Source organism: Mobula hypostoma, chromosome 5 (genome assembly GCF_963921235.1).
Source record: "Mobula hypostoma chromosome 5, sMobHyp1.1, whole genome shotgun sequence".
In the NCBI taxonomy this organism is placed as follows: domain Eukaryota; kingdom Metazoa; phylum Chordata; class Chondrichthyes; order Myliobatiformes; family Myliobatidae; genus Mobula; species Mobula hypostoma.
In genome coordinates, this window is record NC_086101.1 from 157,939,978 (window position 1) to 157,962,943 (window position 22,966).

Below are 22,966 nucleotides of genomic sequence, written 5' to 3' on the forward strand. Positions count from 1 at the left end.
CTCACCCAATATCAGCAAAACCAAGGAACTGATTATTGACTTCAGGAGGAGGGAATGAGGTCCATGATCCAGTCCTCATATGGGGATCAGACATAGACAGAGTCAGCAATTTTAAATTCCTTAGTATTAGTATTTCAAAGGATCTATCCTGGGTCCAAAACATAAGTGGCACTACAAAAAAGGCACGGAAGTGCCTCCACTTCATTAGACATTTGTGATGATTCAGCATGTCATCTAAAACTCTGACAAACTTCTTTAGATCCCCAGTGGAGAGTATATTGCATCATGGTCTAGTATGGAAACACTAATGCCCTTGAATGGAAAAGCCTGCAACAGGTAGTGGATACAGCCCAGTCCATCACTGGTAAAGCCCTCCCTCCACTGAGCTGTCGCAGGAAAGCAGCATCCATCAAAGGACCCCCACCAATCAGGCCATGCTTTCTTCTCGCTGCTACCATCAGGAAGGAGGTACAGGAGCCTCAGGTCCCACACCACCAGGTTCAGGAATGGTTATTACCCTCAACCATCAGGCATTTGAACCAGAGTCGATAACTTCATTCACCCCATCACTGAGCTGATTCCACAATCAATGGACTAACTTTGAAGGACTCCACAATTCATGTTCTCAATATCATTTATTACTTAATTATCTATTATTATTCTTTTTTTCGTATTTTCACAATTCATTGTCTTTTGCACATTGATTGTCTGTCTTTGTGTGCAGTATTTCATTGATTCTATTGTATTCCTTTGTATTTTACTGTTTATGATGACATACATGTACTTTGATAATAAATTTACTTTGAATGACCCAGATTTCTGAACCTTCCTTCCAATTCAGAATTCTGTTCTCCTTAAAGTACCAATCTTAAGAGAAAAATGTTGCCCTGCACACAAAGACCAATGGAGAAAAAAAAGGTATCTTTAGCTGCTCATGCCTATTATTTCAGCATTAATTTGAAATTGTTCTTAGCTTTCAAAAAGTATCTGAAGAACATTCATAAAGCCATCTTTGTTTAAGTCTAAACTACAGGCTTCACATCACATCTAATCGTGTCCTAGGTGATTCAAAGTCTTCTGCCTCCACTGATTCCCAGAAGTTCATCAGTTCAAGTTTATTGTATTGCATATACACAGGGCATAAATGCCATGAAAATCAGCTTTATGCAGCAGCAACACAATACATTGCAAAGTGACAAACAAAAAGTTAACATAAACTTATATTACAAGTCTATTCCAAGATCTTTTCATGCAGAATCAAGTTTCTTCTGCCATACTTTTAAATTAATGGAAGTAATTTTCTATTCCTTTAATTACCTGATACACTTCCTTAAGATCACTTCGCAAATGCCCCAATTCAAACATACAATTTACTACTTGTAGGGAAGGCACAGTAATGTGGTGCTTAGCACAATACTTTACAGTACAGGTGACGCAGGTTCGATTTCCACTGCTGCCTCTAAGTTCTCCTCATGACCATGTGGGTTTCATCCAGGTGCTGCGTTTTCCTCCCACAGTCCAAAGATATACCGGCTGGTAGTTTAATTGGTCACTGTAAACTATCCCGTGATTAGGCAGGGATCAAATTGGGGGTTGCTGGGTGGCGTGGCACAAAGGGCCGGAAGGGCCTACTCCACACTATATCTCAATAAATAAATAAGTGTCATTGAAACTATTTTCTGCAATACTTACAAGACAATGGACAACACAAATATTCTTTGGATCTTGCTTCAACCACAAGTGCATATTCTTGCAAATGTTGTACAGATTTTGCAAACTTGGAGCACGTCTTGTTGGCCAACCGCATTCAGAAACCTGGGATTTCAAAAACAGAGTAAATACCTTAAAGACTACTCCAGTATTTATTGAAACCAGTGTTATATATCACAGTGAATCTAAATATTGCTAAATCAGTTTAACTTTGCTCAGAGATTCTGAAAATACAAGTGCCCACTAGTACCTCACTTACAGAGAGTGGGAATAGCATTAACCTGGAGCTGAATTACTGGCAGGGCCGTCATGCTGGGAATCTGGACCAAACCCACCTTCTTCATTGATATTAACACAACAGTAATCTGCCCACAGCTCACTGTGGAGAGACTGCATTGTGAGGGCCGAGGCTGGGTGAGCTGGGACAAGCAACATGATCAGGACTGCCCCCTTGCTGGCAACGTGAGTGTGATCATCACTGGAAACCGGTGGCACCTTCTCCCAAGTACTGACGGCCCTTCTCATCACCTCCGCTGCATGTGATAGAAGCTGCTGCCTTCTCCTCCCTTCGTTTGGCTATACCAACAGGGTTGAGATAATCACAGAGGAATCTGCAGGCAACAGAGAGCTCTGAAGCTCAGAGAGAGAAGATGACAGTGACTGTTGGATGTTGGCAGTTTTCAAGACATGGAGGAGGTGATGTGAGATCTCCAGAGGATGACAGATGTAAATTCTTTCACACCACAATTTATTTTTAAAAATATAGGGAACGATGAGAACAGAGGATCAAGAGCATCATAACAAATCAGCGCACTGCAAATTCCATTAAATCATGAGAGGCATAGATAGGATGAATGCACACAATCAAGAACTAGAGGTGTTGCTTAAAGATGAGAGGGAAGAGATTTAATAAGAACATGGGGGACAATTTTTCACCAGAGGTTGGTTAGTGTGTGGAATGAGCTGCCAAAGGAAGTCATTAAAGCAGGTACTGTATATTAACAATATTTTAAAAATACTTGGACTGGTACATGGATAGGAAAAATTTAGAAGGATATGGGCCAAATGCGGACAAATGAGACTAGCTTAGTTGAAACCTTAGTCACATGAACCAGTTGGGCCAAAGGGCCTATTTCAATGCTGTATGACTCTATGATTGGACATACTTTTAGAAAAAAATGTGTTTTAGCAATGCTGAGTTCCAGTATCCTTGCCCATACAGTCAAAAGGTGATATGTAAAAGATTTCAACACAATCCTAGGCTGTTGCTCTGAACAGTGATTTCCGCACTGTGTTTCGATGCTTTCTTATCAACAACAACATGGTATATATGATGCTTTAATTATGAGGGGATTTAGTTAGAAAAGTCCACAAAAAAAACGTATTCAATACATTTGCTCAGTAGGAGACCACTTGAACTCCCTAGAAATCCATATGACTGACTCATCCCTTTAAAGGAATGACCAACCACATCATCAGGTGTTTAAGTGTACTTGAAGATGACCAAGTGAAATTTTCATTCAAAAATGGCAGGAACTACTGCTTTAGAACAACACTGACAATGTGCTGGATTTTGAGGTGTTGCCCTTTGGGTAAAACATTAAGCAGAAGCTAAATGCCTACTGTTATATACATGAGATCCCAGAGCACTATTATACTTAGCAGTATTTACTCTTTATACAATATCAGTAAAATACATGGTCGTTACCTCATTGCTATCTGTAGGATCAACTTATCTACAAATAGGCTGCCAAATTTCCAGTATTACAATTGCAGGTACATTTTAAGAACACTTAGTTTGATGTAAATGCTTTGAGACATCTTGGGGTCTAAAGTATGCTGAATGTTTCCAACAACCAAAGTTCTCATTATCTCATCATCTTGTTATTTATTGCTATTCATTTATATTTATAGTTGCACAGTTTATTGTATTGTACACTCTGGTTGATCTTTCATTATTCCTGTTATGCTATTCTATTTTTTTGCTGAGTATGCCTGCAGGAAAATAAATTTCAGTGTTGTATTTGGTGACATGAATGTGTTTTGATAATAAAATTTACTTTGAACTTTGATAAACACAACTCTCACCTTTAGAACCATTCCGGTGCAAATTCTAAATTTCTGCAAAATATATACAATCGACCTAATATGAGAACATTCAGTCTGTAACTAATATACTTAAGCAAATCCCAATCTCAGATTGAACTGCAATGTTTGTGGAAGCTTAACATTCATTTAAAAGTGTTGCAAATGCAAAATTGTACAGATTAAACTCCAGGATATTAACTTTTTGATTGTCTTCTTCTATCTTCTGTTCATTCAAAAGAATGATTAACTGCTAGTCAGGAAATTTAAACCCAAGAATTCTTGGGAATTACAGAGCCATACATCAAGGCCCCTGGACCCATCAAATCCAGGGCAAACATCAAGTGTCCATTTACCCTAATACCAGATTATTCTCCACACACATCCATTGCAACCTTCCTTCTTCTAGATTTGACAGGAAAGATATATTCCAGCAAGGCACTGATCTAAAAGGAGACCAGAATGTATTGAGTCAAAGAACATCAGGAATAGAAATTGGAATAGATCATCCAGCACCTTGTGTGTTTCTCTACCATTCAACAAGATTGTGGTTATCCTTTAGCCTCAGTGCCACTATCCTGCACTAAAAATAAAACCGTTTTATCCATTAACATCTAAAATAATTGATCCCTGTCTTGCACACATTGACCAACTGAGCCTGCATGACACTCTTAAGAAGCAGGTTCCAAAGATTTACTCCTCTCTGTAGGAAGATTTTATTTTTCTCACTTTTGTCCTGAATGTCTGGCCCCTTACATTGTGACTGGCTTCTGGTCTTATACGTGCCAGCATGGAGAAACGTCAACCCTGCATCCTCCCTGTCAAATACAACAAGAAGCTTGCAACAGAAACAGAAATACTGATATGATAGTTCAATTAAATAAGTAGCGCAAAAATAGAAATTTAAAAAATATATAGTGAGTTCAATGGGTTCGATGTCCATTCAGAACTCATGTGGCAGAAGAGAAGAAGTTTTGAATCACTGAATGTGTGCCTTCAGGCTTCAGTACCTGCTTCCTGAAATTAGCAATGAGAACAAAGCATGATCTGGGTGATGGGGGTCCTTCATGACAGATGCCATCTTTCTGAAGCATCACTCCTTCAAGATATCTTGGAACTACAAAGGCTAGTGCTCATGATGGAAGCTGGCTAAGTTTACAACTCTCTGCAGTTTATCTTGATCCTGTGCAGTAGCACCCCCATACTAGATGGTAAAGCAGCTAGTTGGAATGTTCTCCACATTTGTGAGTGTCTTTAGTGAAATACCAAATCTCAAAATCCTAATGAAATATAGCCACTGTCATGCATTCTTTGTAACTGCATTGATATGTTGGGTCCAGGTTAGATCCTCAGAGATATTTGCACCAGGTACTTGAAATTCTCACTCTTTCCTCTTCTGATCCCTCCTTAAGAACTGGTTGTGTTCCCACATCTACCTTTTCTGGTCCACAATCAGTTCTTTGGTCTCACTGATGTTGAGGGCAAGGTTGTTGCGGCGACACCACTCAACTAGCTGATATATCTCGCTCCTGTACACCCTCTCATCATCATCTGAAAGTCTGCCAACAATAGTTGTACCGTCAGCAAAATTAGAGATGGCAAGTGAGGTCTGCCTAGCCACACAGTCATGGGTGTAGAGACAGTAGAGCAGTGGGCTAGGCACACATCCCTGAAGTGCGCCAGTGTTGATTGGCACGAGGTGGAGATGTTATTTCCAATCCACACAGATTGTGGTCTTCTGGTTAGGAAGTCAGAGGCCCAGAGCTTTTCAATCAGAACTACGAGAATGATTGCATTAAACACTGAGCCTCATTTCTCCCCCCACCTCCAGTTTTAAACTGCAAAGTGTCTGCTCTAACCTCAGCTTTGATGAAGGGACTCGGCACAAAACCTCAAACTGTTTATTCCACTACACAGATGCTGCCTGGCCTGGTGAACTTCTCCAGCAGTTTGTATGTGTTGCTCCAGATATCCACCATCTGCAGAATCTCTTGTGTTTCTGATTAACTGGTTTAGCTTCCCACAGATGCAGCCTGACTGGCTGAGTTCTTCCAGTATCTCTGCTTTTGTTTCAGATTCCAAAACTTGCAGTTTTGTTTTCCACAAGAACTTTTCACCTATCATTCTTCCAAATTCAAAAACATCTGGGACTTGTCTGCTGAAATTGCCCTCATACAACAAAATCGCTTTCCCAGAAATTAGTCTGGCGAAACATCACTGCACTCCTTTTATTATTGCTAGTCAGACATATGAGCAGTGATGGACAAAATTAATCAATTGAGGGAACAGAATTAGTGAGAAACTTTTCCAAATCAATAATAGGTGACATAGATTTGTAGAGAACAGAAATAGTCCACCATGCCGATCTATATTAATCCCATTAGCCTGTAATATGTAGATGTCAGGAGAATAAAGGATGAAACTCAAATTATAATATCCTGAAGTAACACACACAAGCTGGAGGAACTCAGAGGCCAGACAGCATCCATGAAAAAGAGTAAACAGTCAACGAAACCCTTCATTGCTTCTCATCTCTTTTTTCCCCAGTTCTGATGAAAGGTCTTGGTCTGAAACTTTGACTGTTTACTCTTTTCCACAGATACTGCCTGGCCTGCTGAGTTCCTCCAGCATTTTGTGTGTACCTCCAGCATCTGCAGATTTGCTCTTGTCTGTGATATCCTGAAGTCAGTTTAGTTGTACAGAACTACCACAGAAATAGAAACTTAAGTTTCTCTTCCTCTTATTTATCCATCTTTGATTTAAAAAAAGGTATGATTTAATTCCTAAAAAAATGAAAATTCCATAGCTTGCATATCCACAATTGGTAGCACCACAAATAATAAAATTCCAGCATTTTCTTTTAACACTGAAATCTTTATTACAGAAAATAACTTGTTCCTTATTTAGACCATTTGGATAAGAAGATCCAGACATGTTTTATCAGCATACTAATGGAAAGAAATAACTAGGTCACCTCTCTAAACAGTCGCTGGAAAATAAAACTGAAACCTTCAGAACAAGATTGCAGTACCAGAGGGACATCAGGGATTGCTGTGTACTTTGCTTCATGGAAACATGGCACACACCCACCATTTTGGATGCTGCACAGCAGCCCGATGGCTTCACCATTTTTCGCAAAGACAGGACTTTCAGAGGGTGTGGAGGGAGAGTATGCTTTATAATTAACTCACTGTGGTGCACGCATGTGGCGGTTCTGTCTCAGATCTGCTCACCCGACCTGAGGGGGTGAAGGGGTTTCCCGCCATCATCTTGGTAACGGTGTACACTCCACCTCAAGCCAATGTCAGGCAGGCACTGAAGAAGCTGAGCTCCATGATCAACAGTCATGAAATAGTGCACCCAGATGCCTTTCCTATCATTGCGGGTATTTCAACCAGGCCAGCTTGAAGAAGTTTCTGAATAACTACCACCAACATATCATCTGTAGAACTAGACCACTGTTATACTACCATCAAGAATGCTTACCAGGCCATCCCACACTCACACTTTGGAAAGTCCGAACTCCTGGCTGTACTTCCACTCTCAGCATATGAGTAGAAACTAAAGACCGCACCACCAGTGGTGAGGTTGATGAAGGTATGGTCGAGGGAGGTATAGATCACTTTGAGTAGGTGGACGGGACAATACTCAGGAACCAACTTCATCAAGAACTGTGTGGATGAGTATGTGCCTTTGAGATCACACTGGACAAACACAAACCAAAACCAGTGAATGAACCTGGAGATTCATAGTCTGCTGAGGGCTAGATCTGTGGTATTCAAGGTAAGTGATCCAGAACTATACAAGAAATGCAGGTATATCCTACAGAAGACCACTTTAAGAGCAAAAAAAAAAAATTCCAGTTGAAGCTGGAGACAGAATCAGGTGCACGTCAGCTCTGGCAGGGTTTGTAGGCCAGGACTTCCTAAAAGGCAAAAGTTATCATCATCAGTGGTTGTGATGTTTCACTCCCAGATGATCTCAATACCTTTAATGCACGCTTCAAAAGAGAAAATAAAACTAAACCTGTGGGAATCCCTGCAGCACCTGGTGACCCTATCTATGATCTCTGTCTTGGAAGCCAATGTCAGAACATCTTTCCTGAAGGTGAACACTCACGAGGCATTGGGCCCTGATGACAGGACATTGAAAACATGTGCCAACCAACTGGTGGGAGTGTTCAAGGACATCTTCAATCTCTCATTGCTGTATTTGCATGTGCGCACTTGGGTCAAAAGGGACAGTCATACCAGTACTCAAGAACAGGGTGAACTGCCTCAATGACTATCACCTAGTTGCACTCACATCTCCTGTAATGAAGTGCTTTGAGAGTTTGGTCATGGCTAGAATCAACTCCTGCCTAAGCAAGGACCCAGACCCAATGCAACTTGTCTATCACCAAAATAGGTCTTCAGTGGATGTAATCTCACTGGCTCTCCACTCAGCCTTGTATCACCTAAACCAGCAGTCCCCAACCTCCGGGCCGCAGACCGATACCAGGCCGCGAAGCATGCAGGGGTGCAGTGGTAGCCAGAACGCACCCAGCACATCTTTAAGAAAAAAGCCGAAATAAACAAGCTAATTAATTAAGTGCTGCCCGGTACGTAAAGGTCGGCCCAGATCAGAGGCAAACACCGATTTCACTTGTTCTACGCGATGTTCACTCCTCCTTCCGGGCAGCACCTAATTAATTAGCTTGCTTATTTCGGCTTTTTTCTTAAAGATGTGCTGGGTGCGTTCCGGCTCCCGCTGCACCCCTGCATGCTTCACGGTCCGGTATCGGTCCGCGGCCCGGAGTTTGGGGACCACTGACTTAAACAACAGCAATACCTTGGTCGGGCTGCTGTTTACCGATTAAAGCTCATAATCATACCCTTCAAAGTTTCAAAGTGCATTTATTACCAAAGAATGTATAAATTATTCAACCTTGGCATTTGTTCGCTTACAGGCAGACGCAAAGCAAGGAACCCAAAAAATCCCAATTAAAAATAGTAAGACCAACACTCCAGTGCCCACAGAAAGAAAAAAAGAGAAGCAAAAACACAAAACAAATCATATAAACAATAGAAGTGAGCGGCTACAGCATTCCGCACCAAATTGAGTCCTTAGATCCAAATCCCCGGAGTAGCCCAAAGTAGGCCCAAAGCCTCAGTATTCAGTTCATATATTAGTGGAGCAAATCACCACAATGTTCGCAGACACAAAGCACTGCAACCTGGGGCAGTCTCACAGCCTTAGTATCACGGAGAGAAAAGCCCCCCCGACTATCTGGGCCAGCATTTAAATTGTCCGAACCTCGCAGTAGGACCTGGGCCCTGCTGCCAGCGAATCGCTAAGGGTCGAGATTTTGCTGCCAAAGGAGCTGTTCTTGAACTCTCCAAATCAGCTCGCCACCCAGAGCGATCCAACCTTGTCCAACTCTCAACACCATGCCTTTTCAGTCTACATGGGCTGGCATTTAGATTGCCCAAAGAGCAGACTGTACTTTGCATTAGGACCCGGGCCTCAATGCAGTGAGTCGCTCTGGGCCTTGAACAAGCAAGACACCAATCGATTTGCTTCGAACCTGGATTTCGCTGCTAAAGTCGTCGTTCTGAATCTCGCCCTCTGCAATTCAGCTGGGCGTTTAGAGCAATCCAACCTTGTACTTGGATTAGTTAGAAGGGCATCGAAACTCTTCCACTCTGTCTCCTCCCATCCAAATCATTCACTCCAACAAGCACGTTTCCAACTTCCAGTACGTTGACTTTACAGCGCACCAGTATGATACATCACACAAATTCACTTTGCCTTCACCCACTTCTTCATTGCTTGCGGTGATAATTTACCAAAATTTACTTTTAAAAAAGTGTTATCCTCTTCAGGCCTCAATAGCTGACAAAGGATTGATGGCCCAGTTGGAAAAATTTAATAATGCTTGGATAAATCTTACATTAAAAGTATGGCAGAAGGTGGTTAATTCATGTGGAATTAATAACATGTTAAAACTCTTTAGATGGTGTGCATATAATACCGAATTCCTTCCCAACAGAGGAGATAAAAGATTTGAGCTATGGATAAAGAAAGGTCTTACAACCTACCTCTCATTTATAGATAAAAGAGTATTACAAAGTTTCCAAATCCTGCAGGACAAACATGGCCTAGAACATAATGACTTTTTTAGGTACCTTCAAATACGAAACTATGTTAACCAGAGTTGTAGATATACAGACCTATCAACAGTAGAATTAGAATTTTTCAAGATTCTGAATTCGGCTTGCAGTTCAATACCTAGTAAATCAGTTTCTCGCCTACATAATGCACTCTCCCATGCTAAAAATGTAAATACACTGTATATTAAAGAGAAGTGGGAGAAAGAAGCGGGGTTGGTACTTTCAGAGGAGGCTTGGGGGAAAATCTGCAGCTTTCAATGGTCCTCGACTAATTCTTTGACTTGGAGAGAACATTGTTGGAAAAACATTATAAGATACTTCAAGACCCCATATCAGGAAAAATATAAAGATACAAATGTGATGTGTTGGAGAAGGTGCGGCTCCAAGGAGGCAAATCATTTTCATATTTTCTGGGATTGCCCTAAATTAAGTCTATTTTGGGAAGGTATTCATAGAACATTAGTTAAGGTACTTAGGTCCCAGATACCTCTGAACTTTGAGACGCTCTATTTGGGGCATGTATTGTTCCTTGAACAGAAGGAAGATATAAAGTTGCTGCAGGCCCTCTTAGCGGCAAGTAAGAAATCAATCACTAGAAAATGGCTAAATCCAATACAACCTACATTAGAAGATTGGTACGAAATTATCTTGGAAATATTTAAAATGGAAAAGTTGACTTACTCCCTGAGAACTCAAAAAGAAACATTTTATTAAATCTGGAATAAATGGATTGAATATATAACCCCAATGCGAGCAGACTTTAGATGACTCTCCTAATGATTTATATTGCTCTTCTCATCAACACAGTAATATTGCTAACATAAGCACCCCTAGTCTAAATGTTTGTGTTTTTTTTGGAAAATAGAGAATTAACACAAGTAAAGGGAAAGATTTGGGAAAGGGATAAAAAAAATGAAAAAATTAAGTAAATAAGTACATAGGGATTGGATAATTATGTCTGCGGGCAGGAACAAGCACGAACAAATTGGGATATAAGCACCTACAATGGTTGGTATATAGGCTTGTATGCAACATTTTGGACCAGTGGAAATGGTCCAGAAGGGTTGTATGGAAACTATTATTACCATTTTTCTTAACAACTAATTTCATTACTTAGCCTAATAGGTTAGATTTACCACAGTACATAATTATCTATTTAAATGTTTATTTTCCTTTTATATCATCTCAATGTGTACTTAAGAATGTATAAATAATGTAGTTTTATACATATAAAAAAATGGAAAAGGTTATATGTGTGAAAAAAGTACATGATAATTGTGAATTCCTTATCCAAATAAAAATAAAATTTAAAAAAAAGTGTTATCAATAATGGTTTTAATCCAATTCCTTTGCTTTTGAACTACCAGTAATCTGTCACACATCTTCAATTACGCCATCTTAAACTAGAAAAAAAACCCTTCAGTTCTAATCAACAAGCTAAAACCTGGGCCTCTATACCTGTCTCTGCAAATAGACTTCACTGGGAAACCACACTCACTGCAGATCAGAAATAACATCTCTCTGCTGGCCTACCTCAAGGTTGCGTGCTTAGCTCACTGCTCTACTCCTCTACACCCATGACTTGTGGCTAGGTACAGTTCAAACACCATCTATAAACTTGCCAATGACGTAACTATTGTTAGCAGAATTTCAGATGGTGGTAACGTGGCATACAGGGGTGTGTTAGATTAGCTGGTTGAGTGGTGTCACAACTACTTTGCACTCAGCATCAGAAGGACCAAGAAAGGGGAAGTCGAGGGAGTACACACCACTCCTCATTGAGGAATCAGCAGTGGGAAGGGTGAGTAGCTTCAGACTACTGGGTATCAATGTCTCTGAAGACCAATCCTGATTCCAACATATTGATGCAATTACAGAGAAGGCACAACAGTGGCTATATATCATTAGGAATTTGAGCAGACGATAGGTCACCAAAGACTCACGTACATTTCTACAGGTGTATTGTGAAGAGCATTCTAACTGGCTGCAGCACCATCTGGTATGCAGGGGCCACTGCACAGGATGGGAAAAACTACAGAAAGCTCTAAATTCAGCCAGCTTCATCATGAGCACTAGCTTACCCAGCATTGAGGACATCTTCAAAAGGCGATGCCTCAGAAGGCGGCATCCCATCACCTGGGATACGCCCTCTTCTCATTGCTACCACTGTCACAGTTGTATTGGAGCCTGAAAACACATGCTCACTGTTTCAGGAACAGCTTCTTCCCCTATGAATGGAAATGAGTTCATGGAAACTACCTCACTTTTTTTTTAATCTCTTTTTGCACTACGCCGTTTGCTGTTGTGTGCTGGGGCAGCAGGCTGAGGGTGGCAGACACCAACAGAATCAACAAACTCATCCGTAAGGCCATTGATGTTGGGGGGATAGAACTGGACTCTCTGACGGTGGTGTCTGAAAAGAGGATGCTGTCTAAGTTGCATGCCATCTTGGTCAATGTCTCCCATCCACTACATAATGTACTGGGTGGGCACAGGAGTACATTCAGCCAGAGACTCTCGACTTCCCCTTTCTTGGTCCTTCTGATGCTGAGTGCAAAGTAGTTGTGACACCACTCAACCAGCTAATCTAACACATCCCTGTATGCCACGTTACCACCATCTGAAATTCTGCTAACAATAGTTATGTCATTGGCAAGTTTATAGATGGCGTTTGAACTGTACCTAGCCACAAGTCATGGGTGTAGAGGAGTAGAGCAGTGAGCTAAGCACGCAACCTTGAGATGCAGCACAGAGCGTCATAGGAAGTCATTCCTGCCTGTGGCCATCAAACTTTACAACTCCTCCCTTGGAGGGTCAGACACCCTGAGCCAATAGGCTGGTCCTGGACTTATTTCATAATTTACTGGCATAATTTACATATTACTATTTAACTATTTATGGTTCTATTACTATTTATTATTTGTGGTGCAACTGTAATGAAAACCAATTTCCCCCGGGATCAATAAAGTATGACTATGTAATTTAAAATTATACATATATTTCTTATTGTAATTTATAGCATTTTTTATAATTCTGTATTGGATTGTAATGCTGCCATAAAACAAAAAAATTCACGACATACGCTAGTGATATGAACCCTGATTCTGAAAGTCAAAGGAAGATCAAAATGGCAGCCTAGGCAGGACAGTGAATTATTCAATGTTAAGACAATAATCCTTCACAAAATAACCTGCTTTGCCAATACACTCAAAGATCTACACAACAGCTTCCAACTTCAAGAGTAAACAACAATAAACCTATCAATAAAACTGAAATTACATTTCTCCTTCCAAGTACATAGCCAAAATGTCTAAAAATAATCCTTAACTGAAGACAATTAATGCTCAATTAGTAAAAATAACTTAAAACATATTTCTATTGTGTAATTTTAATCAAATGTAAAACAACATTAGACATAGTTCAAGTCTATAAATTCTTAGCATCAATACATTTAATTTTTTGATTTAGTTCACCAATGTGTACACAATTTAACAATCTGAGGAAGGATTTACAAAAGGGGTAACCAGTGTTGTTGTTGTTTTCTCTCTCTCTCTCTCTCTCTCTCTCTCTCTCTCTCTCTCTCTCTCTCTTTCCTTTCGGCATTTCCAATATTGAAAAGTGCCCACAATGAATCTGTGTGTAGGGCTCTTCCCCAACCCAACATTTCAAAGATACAGCTACTTGACCATATTAGTTATTAACTTTAACAACAAAATATAAAGAACAGAGGCCACCAGTAAGAAAAGAATAACATTTCACATTTGCTCAGAAGTCTACATCTGCACACTGAAGATTTCTCATTTCCATAGGTAACTTCACCTTTATTATACATACCCTGTTATGGAATCTGGAGGACCTATAGGATCGTTGCGACAGATTATATACAGCATAGTGACCTGGATGACGGGAATCTAGAAACAACCTGACATCTTCAATATTATTCTTGATTGCTGACTCAACACCTTCAGCTGGAAATGACATAACTGTAGGGAAAATAAAAAATATTTTATAAATACTTGACACCAAATTGCAGGGTTGTAAATTACAATGTATTTAAATGACATCAGAACACATTAATTAGATTACTGATTTGCACTCCTAGGTGTCTATTATTCTCCAAGGAAAACATGTATCTAAAAATTGTAATTAGAATGACTACTCTGTAATTATTACTCCATTCTTATTTTAGATAGCTCTGCATCTACTAAATGTGGATCACCCTTTGATTGTACCTTCTTCACAATTATAATTGCAATAATTGTATGTTTTCAGAAGCTTTTCCCACTATTTTCCCCAAACGCTGGGTGGTCACACAAGATCAACATTTCATGAATAACACACAAAGGGGAGTAAATCTCTTCAAGGTTTCAAACCAAAGTTCTAATATTAAATTGAGTTAAAGCAATATACCGAGAAGTGAAAGTGTTCTGTTTTTAATAGAATATGCAGAAAGTTTGGGTGACATCAGAATTATAACAGTGCATTTCATGATAGTAAATAAATGTCTGTTGGAAGGTGCTGCTGTCCCATTGCGTTTGGGTCATGAAAAGTAACTCTCAGATAAAAGTTAGCTTTCAAGGGAATATTACATCTATTGTTTAGAACAGGGGTCCCCAACCTTTTTTGCACTGCGGACCGGTTTAATATTGACAATATTCTTGCGGACCGGCCAACCCAGGTGTGGGGGGGGGCGGTGGGTAGGGTTGCCAATGGACAAGAGTAGCAGTCAAATACATTGTGTTTACCCAGAGAAAGACTACAATGACCATGAAGCCTTGCGCGGGCACCAGTGCACATGCATAACCTGCGCATGCGTGTACCAGCCGATTTTTTTCCTGCAAATCGTTTTTGGTGGTTCTGTTCGGGGGGAGGGGTTAATCACGATCGGAATATAGGTGATAAGTGGCTAATACACTCAATTTCATTTCTAAAATGATTTATCTAACGAATTTAATATTAAACACACAGCACATATTTTCCTCACATGAATATAGCAATAAGTCAATTATCAGGGGAGGACAGGGGAGCTTGAAGTAAGCGTTGAACAAACTTCCAGTAGAAGTGGTAGAGGCAAGTTCGATATTATCATTTAAAGAAAAATTGGACAGGTATATGGACAGGAAAGGAATGGAGGGTTATGGGCTAAGTGCAGGTCGGTGGGACCAGGTGAGAGTAGCGTTCGGCACGGACTAGAAGGGGCGAGATCGCCTGGTTCCATGCTGTAATTGTTATATGGTTATATAAGTAAGTCAATAGCATCATAGCATTTTAAGTAACGTTTGGATATTAAACACACAGCGCATATTTTCCCCATATGAACATATAAAATCATTGCAACACACCAATATCGCTGAATCAATGGGAGCCCTGGGCTTGTTTTCCTGCAACAAGATGGTCCTATTGAGGGGTGATGGGAGACAGCGATACTCGAAGGGGGTTCCTTATGTCCAGTCTATTACACAATTTGGTTTTTGTTGCAATCATTGCAGAAAACTCTGCTTCGCAGAAAAATGTTGGAAATGAAAGCAACATTTCAGTGCTTTCATGTCTATCTCAGGATATTTAGCCTTGACTTTGATCCAGAATGCCGGCAGAGATGTTATATCAAACAAACTTTTCAGCCCGCCGTCATTCGCAAGCTCGAGGAGTTGATCTCCTTCCCGCGCTGACATGGATGACGCGTGCGCAATGACCTCGCGTAAGTTCAAGCTCAACAGTGGGCATGTCAGGGAATGAGGAAAGGTGCAGCTGACTCCTGTCGCCAAATCATATCGTTTCCTTGCGGCCCGGTAGCACATGCTTTGCAGCCCGATGGTTGGGGACCGCTGGTTTAGAAACAGTGAATGAAACATTTAGTACCTGAAACACGAAGGATTGCTGACTTACCAGCTATTCTTGTGGTTACATACGAAATGTCCAAATCTCCTTTAGCATAACTGATCAAAAAAAGCATAAAAGTGCCAAATAAGAATACATTGCAAAACAAAGAAATATTTAACAACTAATAGCTAGGATCATGCTGGAGAATGAGGCAATCATGCACTAGCTTGGAGAGTACAATCAATATCTCAGGTAATCATTTATTTCACACAAGGATAGGTTTACATTTAGAAACAGATAGAAAATACAATTATTCAAATGTTACTGTTGCTCCTTGGTAAATTAACACCTAAAGGACAGCTCCAGCGGAAGCAGCCAATGTTACAGACCATGTCATGTTTGTGCCACTTTTTGAATGAACAATCCAGTAGTCTTACTCCACTACATTTTCCTGTATTTCTATTATCAAAACTACCACTAAATCTACTTCTATCACAATTGCAGCAAGATACAGTTGGTAGAGCTATTGTGTCACAGTTCCAGTGATCCAGATTTAATCCTGACCTCCAGTGCTCTGTGAGTGAGGTTTGATGTTTTAACCTTGATCAGGAATGATGCAGAGATGTGCAGCTTACAAGTTTACTCAGCCACTGTACTATTTTACATAGTGGTGAGAAAGTAGTGACACTGCCACAGGGGAAATCAGTGAGGAATGGAATTACTTTGCAGCTCGGCATTTTCTCAATGAGCAGAAATAGACTCGTATTTTGGAAAAAAAGATTCCCCAAGAGACCAAAACAAAAATAATTAGTTAATGGAACTACTAAATGTAAATCAGAATAAGAGCAAAAGTCATTAAGAAAACTTTCATCATAAAATAATTCTTCCCATATAAACTGAAATAGTCTGACACAGTAGTTCTACATTTCTCCATTTACGAATTCAACCAATCTAGTCAAAGATGATTAATGAATACTGGGTGCAAGGAAATGCCCCAAAACTAATAACAAAACTAAACAGACTTGTACTTGCATAAGCACCTTTCCTGTAGGAAAATATTCTAATGAATGAGAGAAATTGGATGGTAAGTTGTGGGTGGAGTATGAGAAGAGGTTACTAAAACCTGTGATGTTGAAAGCAATTTATGAATCAATAAGTTCCTGAAAATGCAATAAAAGCATGGATTGGATAGCTCCTACATTTATTCTGGATAAACAAGAGACAGCTGATACCTAAATGTGGAGCAACACACAATCTGCTGGAAGAAATTGGCAAATCAACCACCATCAGTGGGAGGAAAGAAATTCTCAATGTTTCAGGTCAAAACATTGCATCAAGGCTGAGAGTGGAGAGGTAAGATGTCCAACACAGAGAGGGGAAGGGGAGTGGCAAGAAAGGAGATGTGTGGACTAAGGAGAGGTGTAAGATTACAAGCAGATGGTGCCAGATACCGGAGGTGAGCGGGGATTTAGCTGCAAGACTTTGATACAGCACGGTAACAGGCCCATCCAGCCCAATGAACGCGGGCTGTCAAATTACACTCGTGTGACCAATTAACCTACTTACCCATAGTCTTTGGGATGTGGGAGAAAACTGCAGCACCTGGAGGAAACCCACACGATCACGAGGAGAATGTATAAATGCCTGACAGTCAGTGGCGGCATTGAACGCAGGTCGCTGGCACTGTAATAGTGCTAAGCTACCATGCCAGCTCATATACTGACCATTCTCTGACTGGAAAAAGATAAAGACAGACAGAGAGGAAAAAGTGAAAAAAGAAAACAAAAGATAGAGCAAGATGGTGGGTAGTCTGAAGATGGGAAATAGCTTCTTGGGGGGAGACAAGTAGGAACACAACGTTCTACCAGAGCTGGACTCAAATAAGGTGGTGAGAATGAAAAACATTAGAGAAAATGGGAGTGGTGAATCAGAATCAGGTTTTATTATCACTGACATATGTCATGAAATTTGTTATTTTTCAGCTGCAGTACAGCGCAATACATGAAAAATACTATAAATTACAATAACAAACATTTATACAAAATTTAAATTAATAAGTAGTGCAAAAAGAGAACAAAATTATTGAGGTAGTGTTCGTGGTCCACTTAGAAATTTGATGGCAGGGGGAAGAAGCTGTTCCTAAAACACTGAGTGTGTCTTCAGGTTGATGGTAGTAATAAGAAGAGAGCAGGTGGTGTGGAGCTTGAACAATAGTTGGAACCAGATGGGGAGGTGTGGTGGGTGGATGGAGTCAGGATGGAGAAGGGGACAAGAATGGGTGGAAGGAGTGCTGGGAAGGGGGGACAAAAATGGGAGAACAGGAGGATCAGAAGGAAAAAGGTGTGTGGAAGAGAGAAAAATGGGTTACAAAACTGGAAAACTCATTATTCATGCCATGGGTTGTAGACTAGGTAGGATATATGGCGTTGATGCTTCAGTTTGCATTGGGCTTCATCTTGGCAGTAGAGAAGGCTAAGTATAGACAGGTCAGGTGGGAATGGGGAGGGGAGTTGAAATGGTCTGCAGCTAGGAATTCAGGATGGCCATTGTGAACGAAGTGCAATCATCAAGTCTGTGCTTGGTATCGCCAATGTACAGGAAACCACATTGAGAGACTGAAATGTGGTAGGTGTTGGGAGAAGACACATGTGAACCTTTGCCTCACCTGGAAAGTCTGTTTAAGTCTGAAGGAGGAGGTGTAAGAATGAGTGCTACATTTATTGTAAGGGCAGTAGAAAGTGCCAAGGTAAGAGAGTGAGTGAGTGAGTGTGTGCACGTGCGCATGCGTGCACACGCACACGTATGGATGAGTGGACCAGGGAGTCATGAAAAGAGCGGTCCCTGTGGAAGGAAACAAGGGGAAGAGAGGAAAATCAGTGTGATTTAGTTTCAAACCTGATTAGTAGTTGGATGGAACCAGTGGTTAAGAAACAGACTTTGTGGCTGGAAACAAAGATAATAGTATTGGTCCATCAGTAAAAGGAACTTTGTGCTCACCTACCAGTAGATGACAAACAAGCAGACCGGTGATTTGCAGAATGTGAAGAGTGATCAGAGATGGTCGGGAGTTAGGGTTGGAGAGTTGGATGCCATTACCATGCACTTGGTATTTTCTAATGCTCACATTCTATGAGAGTTTCTCATTACCTTCAACTTCCATTTTGAATTCATTTATTTATATTCCTTCCCCTTCAGTTGCCTTAAAAATGTCACTACATTAAAGGTGCTATATAGATGCAAGATTGTTATTTTATTTATTTGAAGTAGCAGGTTCCAAGCCCTTTTTTATGCCATGGATCCCTACTATTGACAAGGGGCACGTGGACCCCGGGTTGAGAACCCCTGATTTAGGTCAACAGATCATACCAACCCAATGAGCCCACACCCTCAGTTACTCCCATGTAACCAATTAACCTACTATCCCATATGTCTTTGGAACTGTGGGTGGAATCCCACACAATCACGGGGAGAATCTACAAACTCCTTTTAGACAGTGGCAGGAATTGAACTCAGATCACTAGCGCTGTAATAGCGTAATACTGAGTGCTATGCTACCACGCCGCAGCGCCTGTTGGCAATGTATAATTTTGTAAAAAAGAGCTTCGAATCAAAAAACTTGAAAAACTATTAGTAGAATAAAGAAACAAAGTTAAATACAATAAACTTATGAGATCAAAACTACAAGTATTTGTAAAAGATGCAATTTAAATAGACAGAGCAGACAAGTCTGAATGAAGATCTACATGTTATAGTCAAACTCTAGATGCCACAAAACAGATCACACAAAACTGATGAAAGGCCAAAACATTAACTGTTCCTTTCCCCTCAAACATCTCCAGGCCTGCTGATAAGTCCCAATACTTTTCCTTTTTATTCCAATTAAAAAGGAACTATTTTTAAACTTATTTCATTTTCAATTTTATTCCTGCAAAATTAGTCCATCACACCATATACAAATAATTCTCAACAAATTAGATTTTTGGCTCCTTTGATATTACAGGCACTATAAAATGATATTTCAGTACAATTAATCCTTTGTGTAACTGTCAGAGGAAACAATGTATTTTTATTCTTTTTAACCACAAAAAAGTCTTCTATAAAAATCAATTTTAAAGTTGTATTTGTTACTGCTCATTATCCAACAAGATTAAACTGAAGCCACTCCAACAAAGGGATTATTTGATCATTTGCCTTAGGTAACTGAGAACCTGTAGCTGTAAATACTAAAATAAAAGTGTGATTTTATTGAAAACTGCCCTATGCACTCATACCCCAGACCCAGATGTACAGGCCTTGGAATCCGTTAGCCCTCAAGAAGCACACTGGTCATGCTGAAATATTCCTTGACACAGGCAATGCTGGAGTAGAGCTTCATCTCCAATTAAAACCTGGAGTAAACCTAATAGTTCTAAATCACTCATCATATGATGATAAATTTAAATATTATAATTGATATCAATATTTTAAAAGGTATGACATTAAAGCACTTAGAAATTATGAATTTGCAGCCCTTAGAACTTGACTGTAGCACCAGATCAACATGCATCTTTTACAAATATTTCTGCAGGCTACAAATCCCAATTCAAATGAATGTGGTCAATGATCCAACAACAGGTGATTGGGCTCATCTATTAGATACCACAGAGCACAGCAAAGGAAACAGTAAGAGCCATCACTCAGCAAAGTTTGGATGTAACGAAGATTCTGGTCTGTAAGCCGATCTGCCTAAGCCCAGGACTGATTTCACCTCAAACACCTGAACATCAGAAGCTCATTTTAGGATTATCAGCAATGGCCAGAGAGACTCAACCCAGCATCCTTCTCACAGATCCACAATGACATCCCTGGGAACTGTAGCCCATGTGGTTAACAACCAACTTTGCAAAGTGACAGAGAAGTAGCAGGAAGATTTCAGATTGATCGGTATCTTGGAAAATTGCTAAGCCCTGCCCATTTGAGTGATATCTTTTAAGAAATTCTTCCCAACTCTTTCTCATTTAAATAGCACTCATCCTGCTACAAAATAGAAGTTGTCTAAACTATGTTGTAACCTTTATGAAAGCAACATGCAAAAAACACTCTACTCTGAATTTCACAGCAAACTGACACCCAAATCACACAAAGTCTTAACAGTACACAAAACAGCTGAGTTTATTTACCTGGGATTGCTATGAGAAGCAAAGAGATGTTGAGAAAAACAGAAATGGAGCAATGAATACTCATTGTGACAAGAGCAACATTCCCAATAGGAAATCAAATTGATAAGTGTATACAACTCATTAATAACAAAACCTTTTGTTTTTTGAAATCTTGGGCAAAAGCATTCAAATTGAAAAGGAAAATTAAAATATCAAAATAATTAGCCACCCAGCAAGAATGGCATTTATTTTAGACAAAATAACTTTCTGCATTTTTGAATCTAACAACAAATTCCAGAGAAAGGCAGCTTCATTAATGAGCTGTTATTGAATTAGGGAAACAAATGGAAACCTGTCTATCCCTTAAGGTTGATATTTATTTCTCTTGACTGACTTAACAATCAGAACAATGGCTTTTAATGTGAGATCTGTTGCCAAGGCTAATATCAATGAATAGGAACAGAGTGATTATTCATAAAAAGAGGAAATGTAAAACTAAGCTCCATCTTTTCAGCATTTCCTCTGTATCCACATACACTTTTATTTATTGCAGTAAAGCACTGAATAGGCTCTTCCAGCTGCGCTACCCAGTAATCCCCCGATTTAACACTATCCTAATCATGGGACAATTTACAATGACCAATTAACCTACCAACTGTACATATTTGGACTGTGGGAGGAAACTGAAGCACCCGGAGGAAACCCATGCAGTTACAGAGAGAACCCATCCATCAGGCTGTCTTACAGGCAGGCAGTGGTGGAAACTGAACCCAGGTCGCTGGTAATGTCATCACTACTAATAATTTTGGTGTCAAAATGGTTGTTGTGATGCGTCTAGTGTGATGGCGTAGTGGGGAGTGCTTGTCACTCTCCATTTCAGCTTCCACTGCTGGCTAGCAGTCTTACCAAAAGGACAGCTGAGTGTGTAAATCTCTCCCTGCCAGTACATAGCCAATCGAACAGTAAGACTTGTGCAGTGCATCCTTGCTGGCGGCACACAGAAATTGAGCTTATTTCGGACTCAGGCTGAACTATAGAGGATGGGGAGGAGGTCTGGCCCTGCACACATAGCACACAGGCCCACCTGTGTGTGGAGACGCGCTGGTGCTTGTGAACCAGATCCCCAGCTATGGGTAAATAGCCCCACTGCCTTGTGAGCAGCCTCGGGAGAGACGAAGGCTGTGGGAGTAAACCCAGACAGCAAATCTGGAGTGGAGCCCCTAAGGCGGCTGGACATTATTGAACATCCTTCCAGCAGCTCCTGCAGCCAAGCTGGTGTCAAAGGTATTGCTTTATAAGCTTTCCTTTGGACTACACTGGTGAGGCTGAGAGGGGGATCTTGACGACTAGGCATTTCAAAATCTCCATACCTTCCACCCAAGCTTATGATGATGGTCATCATCAGCCAATGTCCTTCGAGACAGACAGATGCCAACCACCACTAATATTTCTTCTTGCAAGAGAATGCAACATGGAGAGCACTCTATCTGGACGCATAACGGCTTGGAATGCCAGCTGCTCAGCACGTGACCGCAAGAAGTTGCAGAGTTGTAGACACAACTCAGCACATTCCCTCTATGAGTCCTGCTTATACTTTGCGCTGCCTCAGTAAAGCAGCCAGCATAATCAAAGACCCCATCCACCGTGAACATTCTCACTTCTTCCCTTTCCCATCGGGCAAAAGATACAAAAGCCTGAATGCACCTACCACCAGGCTCAAGGACAGGTTCCACCCCACTGTTATCAGACTCCTGAACTGACCTCTTATACATTAAGGTGGACTCTTGACTTCCCAATCTACCTCGTTATGATCTTGCACTTTATTGTTTACCTGTTCTGCACTTCCCTGTAGCTTTTACACTTTATTCTGCAAGGCTGTTTTACCTTGTTCTACCTCAATGTACTGTGTAATGATATTGATCAGTATGAACAGGATACAAGACAAACTTTTCACTGTATCTCGGTAGATGCGACAATAATAAACCAATACCAATTGACTTTATTGTCTTTTTTTGTGTGCTAAGTTTTAAACTAACGTATTCTTCTGCAATTCCTTTCATT

The 22,966-nt window shown here is 40.4% G+C and overlaps 1 protein-coding gene across 4 annotated transcripts in view; it reads right to left on the minus strand.

Moving 5' to 3' along the window:
• The window catches only part of gak (cyclin G associated kinase), a 136,832-nt gene that overhangs the window by 57,311 nt on the left and 56,555 nt on the right, over positions 1 to 22,966 (minus strand). For all 4 annotated transcript variants that reach the window (XM_063049208.1, XM_063049210.1, XM_063049209.1 and 1 more), the window contains exons 12-14: positions 15,834 to 15,883; positions 13,782 to 13,930; positions 1,693 to 1,815 (exon numbers count right to left, since the gene is read on the minus strand). In XM_063049208.1, coding sequence (XP_062905278.1) covers positions 1,693 to 1,815; positions 13,782 to 13,930; positions 15,834 to 15,883 — 322 coding nt within the window. The remainder of the gene's footprint in view (positions 1 to 1,692; positions 1,816 to 13,781; positions 13,931 to 15,833; positions 15,884 to 22,966) is intronic.